At 29.8% G+C, this 21,891-nt stretch overlaps 2 protein-coding genes and 1 long non-coding RNA gene across 5 annotated transcripts; 1 reads left to right on the top strand and 2 right to left on the bottom strand.

The window, feature by feature from the left end:
- Positions 1-2,077: 2,077 nt before the first annotated feature.
- LOC118034374 (shikimate O-hydroxycinnamoyltransferase) lies at positions 2,078-6,477 on the bottom strand. Of its 3 annotated transcripts, none has more exons than XM_035039647.2 (3): positions 6,323-6,477; positions 5,574-5,995; positions 2,078-3,162 (listed from the first exon to the last, which is right to left on the bottom strand). In XM_035039647.2, exons 2-3 carry the CDS (start codon positions 5,979-5,981, stop codon positions 2,278-2,280), a joined length of 1,293 nt encoding a protein of 430 aa, XP_034895538.1. In that variant the 5' UTR covers positions 5,982-5,995; positions 6,323-6,477; the 3' UTR covers positions 2,078-2,277. The 3 variants fall into 3 exon arrangements, with proteins under 3 accessions (XP_034895538.1, XP_034895539.1, XP_034895537.1); XM_035039648.2 differs by having other exon boundaries at positions 5,574-6,201; positions 6,323-6,474; XM_035039646.2 differs by having other exon boundaries at positions 5,574-6,015; positions 6,323-6,454.
- A 9,549-nt stretch (positions 6,478-16,026) lies between these two features.
- Positions 16,027-17,674, bottom strand: LOC118034376 (uncharacterized). The gene is made up of 2 exons (XR_004685010.2): positions 16,646-17,674; positions 16,027-16,475 (listed from the first exon to the last, which is right to left on the bottom strand). It is a non-coding gene; the product is annotated as an uncharacterized lncRNA (long non-coding RNA).
- Positions 17,675-17,837: 163 nt separating this feature from the next.
- LOC118034375 (uncharacterized) lies at positions 17,838-20,458 on the top strand. The gene is made up of 4 exons (XM_035039649.2): positions 17,838-18,905; positions 19,624-19,694; positions 19,799-20,192; positions 20,287-20,458. Exons 1-4 carry the CDS (start codon positions 18,780-18,782, stop codon positions 20,317-20,319), a joined length of 624 nt encoding a protein of 207 aa, XP_034895540.1. The 5' UTR covers positions 17,838-18,779; the 3' UTR covers positions 20,320-20,458.
- Positions 20,459-21,891: the final 1,433 nt, after the last annotated feature.

The raw sequence follows: 21,891 nt of genomic DNA, 5'->3' as shown, positions 1-21,891 counted from the left end.
AACCTTTTTCTTTTGATCTTTATTGTGGAACTTTAATACTTATTTTTTCAAGGTTTGCTTTAAGGGTTATGCCATAAGATTTAACTTTTCTTTCGGACAACTTATTGTCCTCTTCTACCTTTAGTCTTAAAAAAAGTCTTCAACTCTCATTTCCTTGTTTTTATGCTTAAGATAATTATTTAATTCTTTCCAAAATGGTGGTAATTCTTTAATAATTGCAAACACTTAGAATTATTCACTTATAACCATATCTTTAAAGTAAATAACACGCAAGGTGAGTTAAAACTCTTGAACTTGACTTATAAAGATACTTGAGTCAACCATCTGGAAATCTAAAAATTTATCAACAATAGACTTTTTCATGCCAACAACTTCAACCTTGAACTTTATATCTAAAACTTTTCAGTATACCTTTACATTATTGATTGAACTATACACAACATATTATGTATTGTCCAATATATTCAAGATGTTTTTTCACACAAAATCACTAAGATTTCATATATCCCAAGCTATCACAATAATGGAATCGGATTCATTATTTGACAACTTTGACATCTTTTATTGACAAGAACTTTTTCAAGTTCAAAGTGGTCAAATAGAAAAACATGTTATGTTGCAACTTCTTAAAGTTCAATCTATTAAACTTTTCAGGTTTCTTATTATGCATTATAAAAGGTGATGGTGGAGTCCTTGCAACCAAAGTAGTACTTGCCAAAGAAAAATTGGTTAGAACAATCAATTCTTGAGTAGAAGGCATTATAAAATATTTTTGTACAATAATAGACAAAATATATATAATAAACTTGGCTTCTCAACAAATAGAAAATATAAATATAGCACAATAGTCAAAATTATACAAATAAAATTAGCTTCTTTAACAAGTATATAAAAAAAATGTAAAAATTATGAGAACAAATAATGTTTTTTCTCAACTAGGAGAGATTATATTAAAATGTTATCCCAATGGCATGCATCATACAATATGCTTGTTTAAATAAATTAAAAAAAATTAGCATACCTTGTTTGATTGCAATTTTACCTTGAGTTATAATTCCTATATCAAACTATGCAAATAACTAACAAATATTATATGGTAGACATAAACAAGTTTCTATTGTTTTGTTCATATGTACATGTTATATGCATCTAATTAAAAGCATAAAATAAACAATTAGATAAAATTTAAATTATAATTCAAAGACTTTAATATTCTTTTAACTAATAATCAAGTTATAAAACAAGGGATTATAAACTAAAAAAAAAGACTAAAATAAAGAAAACCTTAAGATTATTGTCCAAAATAGAATATTGGCTTGGGATCAATTTTTTTAATATAAAAACTTTCTAGGTGTTTCTTATATTTTGTCTAGCAGAAAACATTTTCTAAATTATACGGGAATTGATTTGATATGACCCGGTCAACTTTATGAATTAAAAACAATCTAAACGACCAGTAAAAATATAGTTTAACTTAAAATAAATATTTAAAATAATATTTTTTTTATATAAATACTAAGTCGACAATATATTAGGAACGATTCAGATCAACCTGAGTTAACTTATCAATCTACATGTCGGGTCATAAGATCATTATATTATCATAAAAAACAAATTAAAATAAATTATAAGGTTTAATTTCCAATAAATATAGTGTTGAAAGATGAAATTAAAAAAAAATTAATTACAAAACAATAAAAAAATAACCCGAGTTAATTTATCAAATCCACAATCTAAGTTATGAGATTGAAATAACTCAATAAAAAAAAATTATGAAGCTCAATTTGTAATAAATATAATATTAAATAATGTAATTAAAGTTAAAAAATCAATAAAAAATTAAAAAATAATTTATTAGAGTCAACCTAGATTAATTAGTAATAGTTTTTGTAATGAAAATTTCTCATAATAGTAATAGTAAAGAAGGGTATCTTTACCTCTTAAACAAAATAATAATAATAATAATTTCTCTGTATGTTTTTTCACGAGATGACCATCACAATTCATGCATTCTATATTTTGGTAAATATTATTTTAAACATGTATCAATTCGTATGTTAAAAAAAAAAAAATGGGGTTTCGAATAACATGACACGTCTCACCATTTATTGCCAACAGAATTTGCATCCTCTTACCACCAGATATTCAATAATACAAATACAATCGCCTAAAAACGTCCAAAAGCCACACAAAAAAAAAACAAAAAACAAAAACTCACTGAAAATTCTAGAATTGCTATAGCGTGCATAGCTCACGGGGGACCATGGATTCTATCGCCTAGAAATCGTACAGGCACTTTTCAAAGAGTGGCATGTGTTGCGCCTCTAGGCAAATAAACAGGGATAAGCTCCCATCATTGACCGGACTCCTTAGTATATATGCATTTCCTTCACAGAAGACTCTGGCTGGCCCCATGAAAACGGGCCTTCCCCACCCAAAATCTGCATCATGTACAGGCAACCTGATCCAGCTCACAATATTGAGATTCGGGCTTGCATATGTGTGAGGCCCTCTCTTGAGAGCATTGAGATCTGGCTGAGCTTCGATATGATCCAGGGCTGATCTCAGGTACTCATCGTCCATCCTCGCCAGTGCTTCATGGATCCTCTCCATTGTGCGCGTTAATGGTTTTGACTGTATTTCACCGGATAAACCCATCACCGTCGTTGTAAAAAGAACATTACCCAAGTAACCTGGTGGCAATTGAGGGTTCAATCTAGACCTTCCATCTGTTGAGATATATAACTTACTCGCTTGATCATCAGAGAGCCCGCGTGCCTTACACATGGAACGCCAAATATGTGCAGTGATGGTTTCATACGTGCTATGCCTGACCGCACCGTCTTCTGTTCTGACCTTGGCTTTCAAGCTGCCAAGTTGTTCCGGTGTGATCTTGAGAATCTTAGTGCAGGTGGTTTTGGGTTGCGATTGGGGAGGAGTGTTCATGGTCGGAGGAGGGTCATATTCAACGTGATGGAAGGTAGGATTTGGTGGGTCACGAGCACGAAGTAGGGTTCTGTCGAAGAATGGTGGAGTGCTAACCGGCAGGCCACGAGCTACGTCAGACCATGAGTTGATAAAATGGAGAGCAGAAGTCCCATCTGCTAGGATATGATGCAAGCCAACTCCAAGAGAGACTGCTCCACATTTGAAATGGGTCACCTGCAGTCGCACAAACAAAGACACAAAAAAAAACTTAGGTTATATACCAACAAGGCTTCATTACTTGTTTTGTTGTTACTATATATAGTTTATAAAAGGAAATAGGAAACAGATCACTGACAGTACGTAAACTCGCGATATATACAGGACACCAAATCAACCTTTTTTTAAAAAAATAAAATAAATGAGAGTTAATACCTAATCTCAAATTGGTTAAAACCTAATATTATTTTAAATTAAACAGAGTGGGGGATCTCAGTAATGAGAAGAGTGGCTGGGGGCGTGGGGAAATCATGGTGTACTTACCATAGGTGTTATCAAGTACAGGGAGGGACAGAAAACGAAGGAGAGCATATCATGGTGTACTTACCATAGGTGTTATCAAGTACAGGGAGGGACAGAAAACGAAGGAGAGCATTCGTGTCGGTAGAGGTGTAGCTAGGATTATTTAATAGAAAGGGCTATAACTAATATAATAAGATATAAATTTTTACATGTAAACCACTCTAATATATAAAAGCAAATATAACATAAAAAATGAGATTATTGATTCCTAAAAAAAACCTTAAATTAAATTAAAGCCAAGTATGTGCTCTTTAAAGAATTTAATTTGGTTAGAAAGATCATGTTAAATTTATTGGACCTGGTAATAGTAAGGTCTATAGGAGAAAAAATTGATAATTTTGACGATTATGCTAAAAACAAAATATAAAAAATATCCAAGCTTAGTCAAAAACAAATCCATAAAATATATCTAATTTATTAGAAAAAACAACATTCACTATAACAAAAAATAAAAAGATGGTAAAACTAGAAAAAATAGCAGAATTATATATAAAAATATAAAAACCTCACCAAAATTAAATTCCTTATTTTGATGGACAATAAATTAATTAGCAACTTTATTTTAATCTTTCTACGTTACTTTGTATTATTATATTTTTTTGGTTAGGATTCTAAAAAAAAAGATAAAAAAACAGTAAAAAAATAATTAAATTGAACAGGTTATATTTTTTTTTCTTACAACTTGAACAAAGAGAATAATTTTATATTCAAAGATAATTAATGAAATAATAATTTATTATTAGATAACCTGTTACTTATTATATTTAAATACTAATAAAAAAAAATTTTAAATATTTTACAGGGGTGTCTTGCAGGGGCTTGGGCCCTGCTTGCCACCCCTTGGTTCCGCCTTTGATCTTTACATGGTATACAAATCTTTACATGGTATTCAGGACTAGCAGGAATAAAATAGTGAATGAGGTTTAAAATATTTTTTAATTAAAATAATATTTTTTATATTTTTAAAAACTGAACATTAAAACAATTCAAAAATATAAAATAAATAATTATAAATAAAAAAATTAAATTTTTAAAAAACATAATTTTAATTATATTTCTAAATATATTTGACTTGTTTAAAATTAAATTTTATAATTTTTTCCTTAGATATGCTTCAAATTTAATGATACGGGGCAAAATTTTAAGTGTTTTTATGATTAGAAATTTTTTTTTATTTTTTTTATGATTTTATATTATTTTTTTAAAAATTATTTTGTTGTTAACTTTGTATTTTTTTATCAATTTATCTCGGTCTCATTATATAAACCACTAATTAAATAATTTAATTTTAGATAAAGATTTTTTTCTAAAAAAAACACTTTTGTTTTCTATTTAATTTTTTGCTGATTTTTATTTTACTTTAACCAAGTAGATTTTGTTTTGTACAAAAATTAATTATTTTAAAATAATATTTTTTATATGTTCGGTCATGTATCCTTTTTTTTTTTGCTTTTTTATTTTATTCATTATGTTTTATATGTGTTTCTATTTCTATTATTTTTTTTTATTAATTTTAATGAATAAATTTAGAGGACACAAACGTGTAAATCTTTTATTTTGGATAAATTTTTTTATTTACATTTATAATTTTTATTATTTAAAAATAATATATCAAAATAATTTGTATATTCAATTTTTTTAAAAAAAAGAAACTACGATCCAAAGCGCATATCATAATTAATGCTGCCCTCTATATTTTTAGGCATATTAATTACTTCCTTCTTAGTGTATCCTAACATTTAGCCACATGGTTTGACTTCATTTCAAACCCATATCACATATATTTATAATGCATGATTGGCAAAAGATAAAGAAAAAGTAAGATCCAGCAATATACAATTTTAGGTCCCTAAGATTATAGATTATTTCGACGAAAAGGCAAGATTATGATTAACTCATAACTCTTCATTTCAAATATATTTAAAAAATATATTTTTGAAAAAAAAAATCATTTTTAATACCAAAAGCTGGAAAAAAAATCTAAAATATAAAGAAATAATAATTTTAATAAAAAATAAATAATGTTAGAACAAGTTTCCAAACGGCGGCTCGAAAGGTGAAGGTACCTGTAACACCACCAGTGGAAAAGAAGAGATCCCGCCGGAATAGTCGACCTCCGGAACAAGGGGCAGCAGCTTCGAGCTATCAGTGAAGTCACCCAAATCATCTGCAAAACAACTTGTTTCAGCTTCAACAAACAAAATTCCCTCTCCATTACAGTGAATCTCAATTCTGCCAGATTCGTGCTTTCCCACTCTCCCTGCTGCAGGGTAGAACGGCACAAGAACATCACTTAGAGCATCCTTAAGCACTTGGGTTTCGAAAAATCTGGAAGAACCGTTTGGCTTGTAGAAGTAGACAGTTTGGACGTGAAACATTGGTACCAGGAGGTCCAAATTCGAGTTCCATAGGATCCTGTTGGGTGTCTCTCTAGAAGGGCGAACCATAGTTGACTGTTTCACATCAACTTTCATCTTTTGATCAACACCTGCGATGATCATAAATAAACTGCAATAACTTAAAAGATTTGTGTTGATTGATCCAAGCCCGATCGATATTATTATTGTTATTAGAAATTGCAATATAACTGTTCTTTTTCTTCATGATAGTTCATTCTCCTTGTTAAACAAAATGGATTAGCCCTGACCAGATGATCTCAAAAGCTAGTATCAAAGAGTATAGTTATGTAAAGCTCTGCAAAAACAAAACAAAAAAAGACTTGAACGAGATAAAAAATTATTGATGAACAAGCTATGCAAGCACAGCTAGCTGTCAAGGTGCAAGAACAAGGCCGAGCAGAACAGGGATCACTCACCTCGCTAAAGAAATCCGATGAAGAAGTACAGATGGAGGGAGAGAATCGGACAGAAATGGAGAGAAGATTCCGGCGTGGAAGAGTGCTTGGTTTGTTGAAATGAAATGCAGTGACGCCCTTTTCAACAACAATTATGAGCAATTAATATATAAGCACGAGCCAAATTAATTCTAGTTAACTAATACTAGTTTTTTTCACCGCGTGTCGAATAACATTGTTTTCTCAAATTAATATGTACGCTTTTTAAATGCATTTTTAAAAAAAAAATCTAAATCTAAATTAAAAAGTTTATATAAAATATTTAATTAAATAAATAAGTATATATGTCAATAAATATATATATATAAAAAAGTGTTAACTAGTCTATTTGATTAACCTTATAGTCAAATATGTTTTTTCTAATACAAAATAATTAATATATACTTGTTAATAATATGTTTTTTTGACATTGAGTAAAAAATATACCCTTAAATTAAAAAGTCTATACTTTATATATAATAAAATAAAATAAAAATCATTTTCGTTAATAAAAATATATAAGATTTCAAGTTAATTTTTAATATAATAAAAAAAATAACAATATTATCATCGCTATAATAAAATATTAGTTTCTTAGTTTTTGTATAATTATTTTTCAAAAAACAAAAAAAACAAAATTGTCAAGAAAAAAAAACACAAATTACAAAAGAACAAAAATGAGAACAAAAGGAATGAAATAGATATACAAAGTGTAAAGTAATAAATACTCAAATATAAATAATAAAAAGTAATATGTTTTTAGAAGAAAAAACTAAAATAATATGACAAAAAAATAAGGATAGAAAAAATTAATGATAAAAAGACCATGTGTAAAATAATAAAAATACAAAGTATAAAAAAAAAAAATATAAAAAAAAAACTAAAAATTACAAATTTATGTACTATTACACCAGTACCCACTGAAGTAACAAAATTATAAAAAAAAAATTAAACTGTCATTTCTTCAAAGGAGGTTTCTAAAAACACCAAAAATTACAAATATATCACGGCTATAATACCCATTATAGTAAGCAATTAAAGAAAAATTCCACTATGTCATTTCTACCGTGAAAGTGAGTTTCTTTTTAGTATTTGTGCAGTTAGGTAATGCAGACTAGAATGTACAAAAAAATAGTTTGATTTACTACATCAATAATCATGGCAGAGTTGATTTTTAAAAATATAAAAATCAAATTTTAATTATGCTTAGTGTGTTATAAATTGAAGGGTAAATTATTAATGAAAAGGGAGAAAAATATTTAAAATATTAGTAATGATTAGAGAAAATTAATAAAAAATTATTGCTTTTGTATTTTGAAATAAAAGATAAAGAGAAATAATAAGAGTAAATTAAAAGAATCGAGGGATTAAATTTCACCTTGCAGGGAGGCTGAAATTTACCCCCACCTTTGCCACTCACAGGATAATTTTTTACAATCCCTTGAAACGTCCCTATTTCTTTTTTCTTAATTACTTTTAAAGAAATGATATTGTATCACTTGATTTTATAATTTTTATTAAGAATGAGGTTTTAATTAAAAAAATAAAAATAAATTAATAATACACAAATAAACTTCTATATTTTTACAAGCTTTTTTGAGCAATTTAAAAGATCTGGATATAAGTTAATACACCATGCGAGATGATTTTTTCAAGATTCTATATCTTATAAAAAAAATTATATATACTTTTAAATTAAAGTTTATGTTTGCAATTGATTTACGAAGAAAAACTATAATAAATCAATGTAAAGTAACAATTGTGATTAAAAGCAATTAGTTGAAAACATTTTCTCCCTTTTTTATATTTTCAAATTAATATAAATATATATATATATATATATATATATTTATACATGTGATCAGATGAATTTAACATGCGTGTTTAATTTTTTAAAAGAGTATTAAATATTTTTCAACGAACATTGCCTGGTCGTAAATGTGCCAGTTAAGATACGTACTGAGGGCATCAATACACGACAAGGAAAAACGACGATGTTAGAAAAATCAAGCATCCATCGCAGAGAGTCAGAGGCTTGTTGTTTGGCCTTAAAGAAACCACGTAGGCCTTCAAGACACCAGTCGTACACAAGCGGTATCAGCTATGAGATTTTTAGGCTGCGGTTGTGTTTGTTGTAATTTGTGTGATTTATGGTTTGAAAAAAAAAAATAGAAAATATATATTTTATTATAGTTAGTTGAATTTAGATATATATTTTGTAAAATTATAGTTGAAATTTATGTGTAGTAGAAAAACATATATAAAATATTTTGATTTTTTTACAAATAGTAAAAAAAAAAATCAATAAAGAATATTTATAAAATTTAATTAAAAAAATATGAAAAAACTATTGTATGAAACCTATATTTTAAATTCAATTTTTTAATAAACATCGCAATATAAAATTCAGTTTTTTTAATACCAAACATATTATCATTTTTAACCTACCATTAATATGAAAGCAAACACGATCTTAGTTAAAATTATAATTTAAGTATTTAAAATAAACGGCAACATTCCAGATTATGTTGCCAGCAAAATTTAAAATAAAAAAGTAACCATGAATGATATCAAGCATTTTTTTTTCCTTCAAATTCTGAGTTTCTGTCTTAAGAAAAAATATTTAAATTATTGAAATTTTTTATTTTACACATTACAAACAAGTGCCTAGCAACTTAGATGGATTTTTTTTATTTTATATATTATAAAATCATATTCAATATATATCTTAAATAAATTAAAGTTTATAATACAAGTTCTTTATTGTTTTAAGAAAAAGATTCATAACTGGTCCCCATTAAGTAATTAATTGTGATTTAGACTATTTAGTTGAAAGTTTCTCTTCATATTTTTCATGTTTTTTCAACTTAATATCAATATTTTTTAATTTTTATTTATATACATGGTAAGATTAAGATCAATCTAATATATATTTGTAAAATAAATATTAAAAAATTATGATTACTTTTATGATAAATAAATAAATGGCTGGGTGTTCATTGCATGGCGCTCTTTTGAACGTACTAAGAGTGTGTTTGGTATTGCGATAGCTATTGTGGTTGTGGTTTTAAAAAAATTATTTTATAAAAAGTACTTTTAGTTTAGGTTGGTTTGAAAAAATAAATATTTGGTTAAAACTGTGGTTGAAATTGAGGTTGAAGAAAAAATAGTTTAATATGTTTGGTTAAGAATGCTTTTGAAATTGAGGTTATAAAATAATTTAAAAATATATTTAATATTTATGGTTTTAAATTTAAATATTGTAGAATTAATTACTCGTATTACATCATGAAATAAAAAATACTTTATATAAAATATTTTTTATTATTCTATTAAACTATTTATAATTCTATTACATACAAAATTCATCCGATAACAACTATAATTTTCATAATTTTTTGAGTGGGTAATAAAATTAAATAAAATATTATCAGATATAAAATTGATATTACTGTGCGAATGAATTTAATTCACTCTATACTAGTTTTTTATGAAAAAAAATATTCTTCACATCACAGTGCGAATAAATTTAATTCACTATAAATTATTATTTTTAAAAAATATATTAATAAAATTAACAAACTGAAAATAAAAAAAAACTGCATGAACAGTATAAGTAAATTGCACGGTTTATTATTTTAAAAAATGTACAGTGCGTGAAAACAGGATTTGTTAGTTTTTTATTTACAACATCTCGGACACAAAAATCATGTGGTGCCATGCACAGTAAATCAATTTTTTTCTTTACCACACGATTACAAACTGTGTTTTAATTAAAAGTGTAGAGAAACGGAGTCTAAATAAAAGATTGCCTGCCAGATAAGTTCCGTAAATACTTGCATTGAACTTCGCGAACCTTCGGCCTTGAAGACACCACGTAGTATTTGCGGTGGCTTTGAATTTAAAAAGAAAAATTTACTTCTCGAGGTAGTTCCATCGGCCGGCCTAGATTAGCGGGTGTGTGTTTGTTGACTATGTTTTAGTTTGAGAAAGCTCCAGCCAAATTAAAAAAAATCAAAACTTAAAAAAAAAAAAAAAAAAACTCCAAATTTGAAAGGAAAAAAATTGTTTGATGTTATTTATGGTTAATTTTTTATCTTTAGAATTTTCGGAAACAGGACCTGTTTGGTTTGTTGCTGTTTCGTGTAATTATTTATATACCGATGATTTTAATTTAATTTTTTAAAAAAATATAAGATAAAAAAGTAACCATAAATAATATAGTCTTTTTCTTTTCCTCTTTCGATTATTCCCTTGTCTTGGTTGACAATTATTGGTACGGATATAATCCAGGCTGGCTGAAGCAAAGAGGCGTCAGAGTCACACGTTTTTTCTGAAGCCCGAGGCTAGTCCTGTTCAGCTGCGTGAAGGATTAGACTCCTCTAGGCCTTGTTTGTTTCAGGAATTTATTTTCCTGAAAACTATTTTCTTTATTTTTTTTTATGTTTGGTAAATATAAAGAATGTTGGTCTACAGAAACTGAACTGCAGTCAAAAAATAAAAAGAATAATGCTTTCCTACGTGAAAGTGTTTTCCTTTTGCTTACCAGAAAAAAGTGTTGTCTCCTTCTCTAGTGACAAGCAAACAGGGATTTTGTCACCAATCACATCCACACACTCTATCTCTTGAAGTCTTGCAGCCTTTTTTTTTTTTATTATTGGTATTTCATTATTTTCCTTATTTTTTTCATTTTTTTTTATTTCCTAATGCTTTGTTATTTCCTAGTGTTTTGGTAATAACAAATAGAATAGTGAAAATTTTATTCACATGCAGATAAATGAACATGAGGGAGATGAAAATAGAAAATATAAAATGAAAATAAGATTTTTTTTAAATAATATATAGTTATATTTTATAAAATAAACTATATATGAATATAGGATATAATAAAAAAAAATTCATCATTATATTTTTTAGATTTTATTCTAAGTGATTAAATATTTATATTTAATATTTTTCATATATTAGATAAATTTGAAAAAAAAATAATTCATTAATAAAATATTTTCTAGTTTATTTAACATGACATAACCAAACAATGAAAAATATTTTATAGTTTGTTTTCCATAACACTACTAAATGTCGGAAAATAATTCACTTTTCAAGAAAACTACTTTCCAAAAAAAACTATTTTCCAGCAAACAAACGAGGATTGAATACTGTTATGATATGGAGGTTCTTGAAAAAACACCGTTCTCTTGATGTTTTTAAAAAAATATTTATGTAAAACTTGGCATGCGTTATTGTTTGGGGTTTTTTTTCTCTAAAAGAAATAACGTTGAAGTGATGAAAATGTATTTAAAAAAAATAATAGAAATTAATAATTTGAGTTGTGATTTTGATTGAGATTAATAGTTTAGTTTTATTTTAATCCAATTATAAAAGAAAAGACAATGATATTATTTGAATTTTTTCAAAAAATTCACAATATCTTGAAAAAGAAATGAGAGCATAAAATTGGACAAAAAGATGGACAGAGCCATAAAACGTTGAAAAACATAACAAAAAATAATAATTTTACAAAAAAATCTAAGAAAATGATAGTTGAAATAATGAGAATTGAAATCAAAATAAAAAATAAATTAAAAACAATTAAATTTTTTGAAATGTAGTAATTATTTTATATATAATTTTAAATTAATTTTTTAAATAATTATATTAAAATAAATTTACATCATGCTACTAAACTAAAGCAATTTTGAAACCAATGGTCACCTCCTGCCATATAGTAAGAGGTTGTTTGTTTGCGTGATTGGTTTTGTATTTGAAGCAACCACAACAAAACAAATATTCGGTTATGCAAAAAACACAATTTCTTTTTAGTGAGCCTCGTGATAATTCGCATTCGCAACATGATTTTGGTGAGGCAGCTCTTGTTGTTTTTCTTTAAACCATGTTTCAGTGATGAATTGCATTGTTCGTGAACAATTTTTTTTTTTAGTGTGTTTATTTTTTGTATATTTTTAAAAAAAGTAGTTTAGAGTAAATTAAATTTACTCTCATTGTCATGTGAGAAATAATTTTTTTTCCCAAAAAACTAGTGTAGAGTGAATTAAATTCACTCGTGCTGTAATATCAAATCAATTTTTTATTCCTGATAATATTTTATCTAATTTTATTACACGCTTAGAAAATTATTAAAATTACAGTTCTTATCTGATGATACGTAATGGAATTGTAGATGGTTTAATGAAATAATAAAAAATATTTTATATAAAGTATTATTTATTTTATGATGTAATAGTAATAGTTAAATCTAAAATATTTAAATTAAAAACCATCAATATTAATATATATTTTTAAAAATTATTTGATAACCTCAATTTCAAAAGTATTTTTAACGAAACACATTAAACTATTTTTTATTTAACTTTAATTTCAACCACAGTTTTAATCAAACACCTATTTTTTTAAACCAATATCAATTAAAAGTACTTTTTATAAAATAATTTTTTTAAAATCACAACCATAACAACTACCGCAATACCAAACACTCTTTAAGTTTACGAGAATTTTATTTATAAACTTGAGTTCTGTCAATCAGTAAAAAAACAACACCTTTAATCAATAAATCAACTCTCTTCAAGCCATAAGTATCTTTATAAATCAGCACAATAATTCAAATAATGTAATTGGTTTTGTTTCTCCCAAGCATCTATTTAAGTTATTTCATCCATGGAGGAATGGTTTTTTATACCGTGTATAGTGAAATAATTCTCACCGCAACTAGAATTTTATATAATAATGATGGAATATCTTGTCCGTATTCAAATATTGGTTATGTTGGGAAAAATATTATTCACGAAATCATGAACAGGAAATAATTATTAAAAAAATTTATTGTTTGTTGATGATTTATGTTTTATAAGTTGTATAATTACCGATGCATTTATAAACAAAAAAAACACCCTAAATAAAAAAACAAAAAATTATAAGCATTATTTCCTATAATATTTTTTGAACTTTCGGAAACTTTTTGAGGAATTTTGTATGTTAACTATCCTATCTCTAATTACTAGTGGTAAGGTTCAATATTTTTTTATAATTTTCTGGAACTTTTTGAGGGACAAATTTTGTCCTTAATTTCATCAGTATTTTATTTAATATTTTAAAAAATAAAATAAACAAAACAAAAGGAAATCAAAAGAAATAAAACTAAAATAAGAAAAAAAAAATATTTATTACTAATTTAAAAAATGTTAGTTTGAATATAATTTATGTAGAGTATGAAAACCAAATGATAAAAAGGAGGCGAGGTGGATCTTTACCCGGACCAGGAGGGCGATGAAGTGAACCACTTGTATCATTGAGGTTTGACATTCATTCCTTGTACAGTCACCTAAGTTTGGCTCTCTTGGACTTGACTTCGAGGAACCAACAATCAATATACCACGATCCATTTGTATATTCTTGATTGTAGTTTTCGAAATACTGTAAAATTGATTTTTATCGGGTCTACTAGATAATTCAACCTCCAATTATAAATAAAAATCGAGTTACAAATGGGTTGAATGATTGTCTCAATATCCCTCCTACAATTCGATGGTATATGTTTATTAGATAAAAAAACAGTCAATTTTTTTTTAAAAAATAATAACTTGAGAAAAAAATATTGAAATCCACTTACCATAAACTTATAAGCCATGCTATCTACGAGCTGTTTTATCCATTTCCGACAATCATCATTTCACATGTGAGTTATTATAAAAAGTTTCATCGGTCCTAGTTCGTACTAAAAAACTATATCTGTAAAAAGAAGTTACTATTAATTAAATATTTTTTATATAAAAAATAATGTTTAAAAAATATATACAATAAAATATAATTTTACCATTCATTTTACATGTAAAATGAATGGAATGGATCCACCGATATACATGAAATCATGAATCTTTCAATCCTGATTCTTCACACCGGATTATGCCCACCACATAAAACGCTCAAACGTCACTGGACTAGCAATAAAGGGGACATATAAGTAGTTCTTCTATAAAAATTATTCTCAGCAAGGGGCATTTCGGCCATGAAACCACGTCATCTCATAGAATGACTTATTGAACGAATAGCCTTCAGCGATTAATTTGTGAAAATTAGTGATTAAGGAGTGATGGGAGAATGAAAATATTAAGTTTGCGTTTACTTATGATTTTTTTTTTCAAATTTCAGAGAACCAAGAATAAAAAACAAAAACGTGTTTATTAGCCAGGAATAAATTTTTATTCTTAAAAACATGTGATTTCTAATTTCTTAATTTTCTTAAAAAATTAAAATATCAAAATAGTTTTTCTTTTTAATTCTTCATTCTAAAAATAAATATCTTACTTGGTTCTTTTAATACTTTATGCTCATTTCTAGGAGTGATCATTTTTTATTTGGTAAGTTTTTTTTTTTTTTAAATAACTAAATTGATTTTTTAAAAAAAACCAAAACTGGTTCAAACCGACCAGTTTCAATTCGGTTTGTTAGGACAAAACTGGTTTGGCTTGGTTTTTTTTCCGGTTTGGATTCGGTTCTGTTTTTTCAGTTTCAAACTTATAAAACCGAACCGAACTGGTTGGTTTTTTTAAAAAAATTTAATTGATTTAATTGGTTTTTTTTTCACGGTTCGGTTTTTTAGATTATTTTTTTTTTTTTTTCTCAATTTAATGAATTTTTTTGATTTTTTTACTCACTCTTAATCATTCCTAGAAATATTTTCAATTCAAGCCAAACAAGGCAGCCTGTTTCTATTTTAGAAAATTACATGTAATAGAACGCTGTTTTAAACTTTTAAAAAAAAAGCTCCTTTAAAATAAATAAGAAAAATCTAAAATAGAAACAAAAACTATTTCCTATTTCCTAAAATCTTATTCCTATATTTTTCTCTCGGTGGTTAACCAACAAAGCAGCACACGGTCCACTAATTAATTATGTGCCACGAGCCATGTCTGAATTTTATGCAAAGCCCACAACCACATATATTATTAATATATATATGTCTGTATTCTTATTTTCAAATTAAAAAAAAAAGGGAAAAAAGCGTGGATTATTATTAATTTTTAATTTCCATACATTAGTACTGTCCTTTTCAATTCCTTTTATTCTAAATAGAAGCAATATTTCATTTTATTCCAGTTCAAGATTCGTGTGGATTAATGCAGCAGTCGACTCTTCATGGGCCGACTGACTGGCCTGGGTTAATCTGTAGAAGCAATGGCTCTTGGGGAAGCTTTAGCCATTGGACCACATCACTGAGAGCCTGGTTCGCCTTGCATTATCGAACAAGATAGCATGAGTCACGGCCTGAGCCCGGCAGAGAGAACCCAGCCCATTGAAATAATGGACAATAATGTGATGTAAATTATTTTTTAAAATTTTTTATATTTTAAATTATTTTGATATGCTGATATTAAAAATTATTTTAAAAAATAAAAAAAAATATTATTTTAATATATTCTTAAATAAAAAACACTTTGAATCACAATTGATACCACAACCTAAAATAAACCCAAACCCATAATCTTCCATTGGTTTCTAATTAGAGTCGGGATTGAATCAAATTTATTTTTAATATATTTAAATTATTTTGATATAATATATTAAAAATAATTTTAACTTCTCACCCTAGAATTAATACTATAATATTTAAAATTACTTATTTTATAATATTTTTTATTTTTAATATTAGTAAATTAAAACTATAAAAATACATAATATTAATTCAATAAAAAAAATAATCTAAAAATACAACTTTGAAAAAGAGCACAAGTAAACACTTCCGTATTCAACAATGCCGAACAACTTGGATCTACCAGGAAAACAAAAAAAAAAAACCCGCAGACACTGACATTTGATACGACATGAAGCGGCTCCTTTGCTAGCACTTTGCCCTTTCAGTTCATGGACTTTCCCTCTGTAACTTGTGCTTCATTGCTGGGCACATCTTTTACAAGAGGGTTGTGCAAGCTAGTAAGCAGAACCCATTTTCTGGGCAGGCAATTAGACAATCTAGTGGCTTTGGCTTACAGAGCCGACACCGATCTGGGATCACTGGTTCTGTGATGGTCTAGCAAGAACTGGGTAATTACTTCTGCCATGGAGGTGTTGGTCAGAAGCTCTCGAAGGAGAAATGACAGGCAACGAGGGAGACAAGCACCTGCAAAGACATAAAGACGGGTTAGTAGGTGGATGTCACAATTCCATTTTTCTATTTTCTTCTTTCCCAATCGATATTTTCAATCGCAGCCCACAATTCCAGCAAATTTATTTATTCTCCATAGTTCCCTCCATTAAGATAAGAAAAGGAGAGGAATTCAGAACCATTACAGCTTCCTTGTGGCTTCCAAAATAGAGATACGCCGAACATCGCCATGAACACACCTCAGAGTTTTTTTTTTTTTTGAGCAGGGAAATGGAAAATGTCAACAGTAAAATAGTAGTCTTTGAATGTATTTTGGTTTTTAGGCCCTTTGAATCGATTCAAGTAAAATATATCATATTCAAATGTCTATATCACATAGGAAGTTCACTCAACAACCTCGCCAAGGAATTAAATTAACACGGGTCGATAGAAAAGACAAGGGAAAAAGGCAACAGCGATGGATGATGGACCTCACCCCCCCTGTCAAACATCTCTCCGTGTATCGAATTTTTTTTTATTGGAAATGAAAAGGTTATCTGGTCACCGACAAAATTGTAACAGAAGGGAGGGAGGGAGCTAAGCTAACCACAGCTCAGATGCAGCTTTTCTCGCTTTCTTTTCACCCCTGCCAATAAAATTAGGTTATCTATCTACAGCAACCAAAGCAGGCACGTGACCTCTGCATGTGTACCTGCTCTTCCATTATGGTGGGTGGCGTTCAAGCTTCTAACGGGTACACATTTATGGGAAAGGAAAGGATGTGGTCATCATTTGTTTTTGGGTGGTAAATCACATGATTGTTGATTCAATAAAGAGAAAAAAACTTGTGTGAAAGTGGGAATATGGTGCAGCATCATGTCAACCATGGAGGCTCTAGCTGGTGGAAATTACCAAAGGCCATGAAAATGTAGCCGGCTAGGCAGGTGGGATGATGGGTGGGTGAGCAGTATTCGAGTTTATCCAAGAAACTGAATCTAACCGAGGTCAAAACGAGCAAAATTTCATTTATGCTGGAATTAAATTTGGAATAATAAGAAGAGGATTTTTCAGAATTGCCACGGGATACCATTTATAACACAGTTCATGTTGGGGGGCTAGAGAATTGATAAAGAGATAGACTTGGAAGACAAATTTGGGGCTTTGTTCCATCTTTTACTTTTTAACACAGCAAGGTTCTGGCAGGCTGTGGGGGAAGAAAAACAGGAGGGAGGGAGAGAAGGAGGGGGAATCCTCGACAACAGAGGAGCCTTCAAGGGGCATATGAGTAAATGCGCTAGGAATAGACATGGTGCTTGTGATATTAATAATGGGGGAAATGAAAAGCATCTCTCACATTGAAAGAGAAAGAGAGAGAGAGAGAGAGAGGAGGGAGAGAGAGAGGATCGCCCACAATCCAAAGCCAAAAAATAAGGTACTAGCAACAACTGCAACAACACGAAACAACAGCAGCAGCAGCACATCAGAAAAACAGCATCATCTCATTTATCTCTTTGCTTTGCCTTTTGAGCCAACCCCCACCAATTCTCATTGATCTCACCCTCTCTCTCGCGCGCTCACACCCTCCTCTCTCTCTCTCTCTCTCTCTCTCTCTCTCTCTCTCTCACTGCGAGGGAAGAAAAAACTCGAAGGACCCTTTCACTGTCTCTCTATACAGAAGCTAAAAAAACACAAGTCATCCAAATAAGAAAGAAGAGACATGGAGACTCCACGCACCCCATACTCAAAAACAATGAAGAGTCCACACCACCCAACTCTCTCTCTCTCTTTCTTCAATGGCCCAGCTGGACCAAAATTTATGTTTAGAAGAAAAACAAAAAAGAAAAGAGAAGATATCATAGGAAGATTAGTAGTGGTAGTAGTAGATGTCTTCAAATGTTGTCCTCCAACCAAACCCACCTTACCTCACAGACCCATTAATCAGCATGCCTGAAATACCCTTCTGCAACCCCCCAAAAAAATCCAATCTTCATCACTGTCTCAAGTCTCAACTCTCTAAAGAAAACATTTTTCTCACCGAATTATGTGGGCTTCTTTGGGTTTTCTTTGTCTTGGTCAGAGTTTCACAGAGAGAACAGGAAAGCAAGAACCTTCCCATCTCTCTCTCTCTCTCTCATCTTTCTTTATCACCCTCCTCGATCTCATCTTGTCCATCACTCTCTCTTTCTTTCTTCTCATTAAAATTCTCTCTTAGCCTTCTTCCTACCTATATTTCCTCTCCCTTGCCCTTCTTTCTCCTTCCCATTCCTCTCCTCCTGTCCATAAAACAAACAAAGCTCTTTGTTTTCAGTTTCGGGCACTAGTTTTTTTTCCTATCACACCATGAAGAAGATGAAAGGGGCTGCTGCTGCGGACTCTTCTCCTCCTTCATATGCTACCATGTATGAAGATCCAAGGATCGTGTTCAAGCATCAGAGTCTTATGCAGGACTACGAGGAATTATACAAGGTAATAGCTTTTCTGGGGTTTCAAAGATTTCTTATTTCTTTGTGGGTTTCTAGATCTGGTGTTTTGTTAGATCTCCTTTGTTGGGTTTTGCTCATATGCTTTTTGGGTTGCTGGGGAAAACAAGAATAACAAGAGACAGGAGCTTACTTCGTTGATTCCTTGATTTGTTCCAGTGTTTATGTGAAATCTGTCTTGCCTAAGCTAGAAATTGGGAAGTCTTAAAACCCTCTCTTTCCTTTGGTTTATACTCTCTGTTTGGCTATAGAGGATAAGTAGGCAGCTCAATGAAGCCAAATACTTGTATAAGGCCTCGCTGAGGGTGGATTTGTGGCATTTTGAGATCTTTTCATGATCTCGAATGCTTCTTGCCATTAATCAGCTTCCATACAGATCAGTTGACCTATTATGCGGCCACTGTTCCTGGGTTTAATTCATGAATTCTTGGTGTCTGTGGTTTTATCTCTTTTCTGTGCTTGTATGCGTTTTGGCTTTCACACTGATAATTTGTGTGGTTTATTGGAACATGCTTTTGCCCCTGTTTATGTCTGGTAGGATAATTCCCATCTTATGGGTTCCTTACCTTTCCTTTGGATGTTGAATAGAAAAACCTTTTCGGATCCCTTTGTTTCTCTTTTAGTTACTTCTTATGTTGAGACCTAAGGGTGTCAACATAGAACTGTTAATGATAGATGGATTCATACTTTTAAGCATTTCTCAGGAAACAGAAGCGAAGAAAAGGAAATTACAGATGATGAGACAGAAAAAATTAACCCTAATGGCTGAAGTCAGGTATAGTACACACTATCGTGCCTTTAAATGCTTTTAGATTTGGATAGACTTGTAATCAGATTTTAAAGTTGAAATTTGGGTCGTGTTTATCTTGTGAATTGTAGGTTTTTGAGACGACGATACAAATACTTGACACAAAACAAGCCTAAGAAAGCCCCCATAGAGCGAATTTTTGTGCAACCACAGAACTTAGTACCTGCTAGTAAAAATTTAAAGAAGGAAAAGAGCTATAGTGGAAATAATGCTGCTCTGAGACCACCAGTTCCTCGTTTTGATTTAAACCAGAAGGGAAAGCTTTACATTGAAAGGGAAGCCACTTTGCGAAATTCCACTCCAATTTTTGACTTGAACCAGAAGCAAATGACTCACATTGGAAAGGAGGCTGCTTTGCGAAAGACAGCACCAATCCCTGACCTGAACCAGAAGGAAAGGATTTACAGAGGAAAGGAAGCCACAGTTCGAAATAATACTCCAATTTTTGACTTGAATGAAATCTCGGTATTTGTTTAGCGAATGTCATCAACTACAGTGCTTTGAAACCGTGCATTTCCTTTCTGTCTTGGGCTAATGGCGTAATTTAACTTCATTGCAGAGGGAGGATGAAAGGTTAATGGTGACATGTTGAGAACAGAGGAGCTAAGGATTAGTTCAATGAGAGGTGGTAGTGATGAGCTACATAATGATATGAAGTTATCAGCTTGTAGGAACGTCGGAAATGGATCAAGCCGGGGAGGGAAGAGGAAGATTACATGGCAGGATCAGGTAGCGTTGAGGGTTTGAGTCCATTCTTATTATTGAAGTTGTAGGTACCTATATTTTGGCTAGTCTGAAAAGTATCCCTTGCCTCAACTTGTAATGGTTAATTCTCGTTTTCCTGGTTCTCTTTGTAAAGAAAAAAAATAGTCCCATATATTATAATTATAGATGAAATGAAGAAATTGATGTCCATTGCACAGAAATCAAAACTTGTGCTCATTCAACGTCCCTTAATTAGACTTTGTAAGCATTTCTCTCAGTTGCTCTCAAGGAAAACTACTAAAACTAGCAGTCTGTTTGGAATCTTGCATAAAGTTGCTTTTAGTTTTCGTTGCTTGACTTGAGGTTCCCAATTTTTGTTTCTTTGCCTCTTGTATTTGGTTGTGGAACAGGCTTGTACAATTTCATCGTTTTAGTCTTTCTTGGCCGGCAGCGGTATCCATATTTAAATGAAGAAACGTGGACCTGTAACCATGGTGTTTGCAGCAGCCAATAGTTTGTAACATGACAAGATATGGTAGGTCTGTAATCTGCTAGAGTAGACGTTACCTTTCTCCTACGTTATCAAACCTGTTGGCCAGGAAGGGAAATGCCTTCAGAGATGGAATTGATGGGGCCTGCTCTGTTGTTTGATTGGGGAAGTTCTTTGGGCGTTAGACTAAAGACCAACGCCACAAGTCATGCATAGTGCTAATGGGTGGAGAATGGAGATGGAGAGAGCAAGCAATACGCTTATCATTGTCGCTTTCGGTGGAAGAACAATGGCCATTGAACATGTCAAAGTTTTTATGTAGTGGCTAACTTATCGCGTGAGCCCTTTCAACTATTCTGCAGTGTTTGATGTTTTTTTCTTCTTTTTCTTGTAGAAGACGATAACATAAAAGGTATAATTAGTGAACGTAAAATAAAATGGCATTAGATCATTACCCGCGCATGACGTTGGGAGTTGGATTTTAAAAAAAAATGTAAAAAAATTATTTTTTAATAGAAAAAAAAATAAAATCATGTATAGTTAACTTGGTGTGATTTAATTGACTTTATAAGTTCAAAAATAATTTGGATAACTAGTAAAAATATAGATTGCTTAACTTTTTTTTCAACATGATATTTTTTAATATTAAGATAACAATATATTGGATTGATTTGGGTCATCCTGTCAGACTAATAATTCGGGTTATAAAACCGAGATAACTTTATGAAAAAAAAATCAAAATAAATTACGAAGTTCAATTCTCTATCAGTCTAATGTTGAAAGATGGGACTAAAAACAAATCAATTAAAAAAAGAACATAAAAAACAACCAAAGGCAACTTGTTAGGCCTATGACCTGGTTTATGAGACTAAGATAACCCTATAAAAAGCAAATAAAAATAAATTATGAAACTCAATTTCCAATTAATCATGTGAGATCTAATGTTAAATGATAAAATTTGTAAATAAA

Source organism: Populus alba, chromosome 18, assembly GCF_005239225.2.
Source record: "Populus alba chromosome 18, ASM523922v2, whole genome shotgun sequence".
NCBI classification, from domain to species: Eukaryota; Viridiplantae; Streptophyta; class Magnoliopsida; order Malpighiales; family Salicaceae; genus Populus; species Populus alba.
The sequence above is the reverse complement of the archived record's forward strand: the minus strand, read 5'-3'. Positions and strand labels throughout refer to the sequence as shown.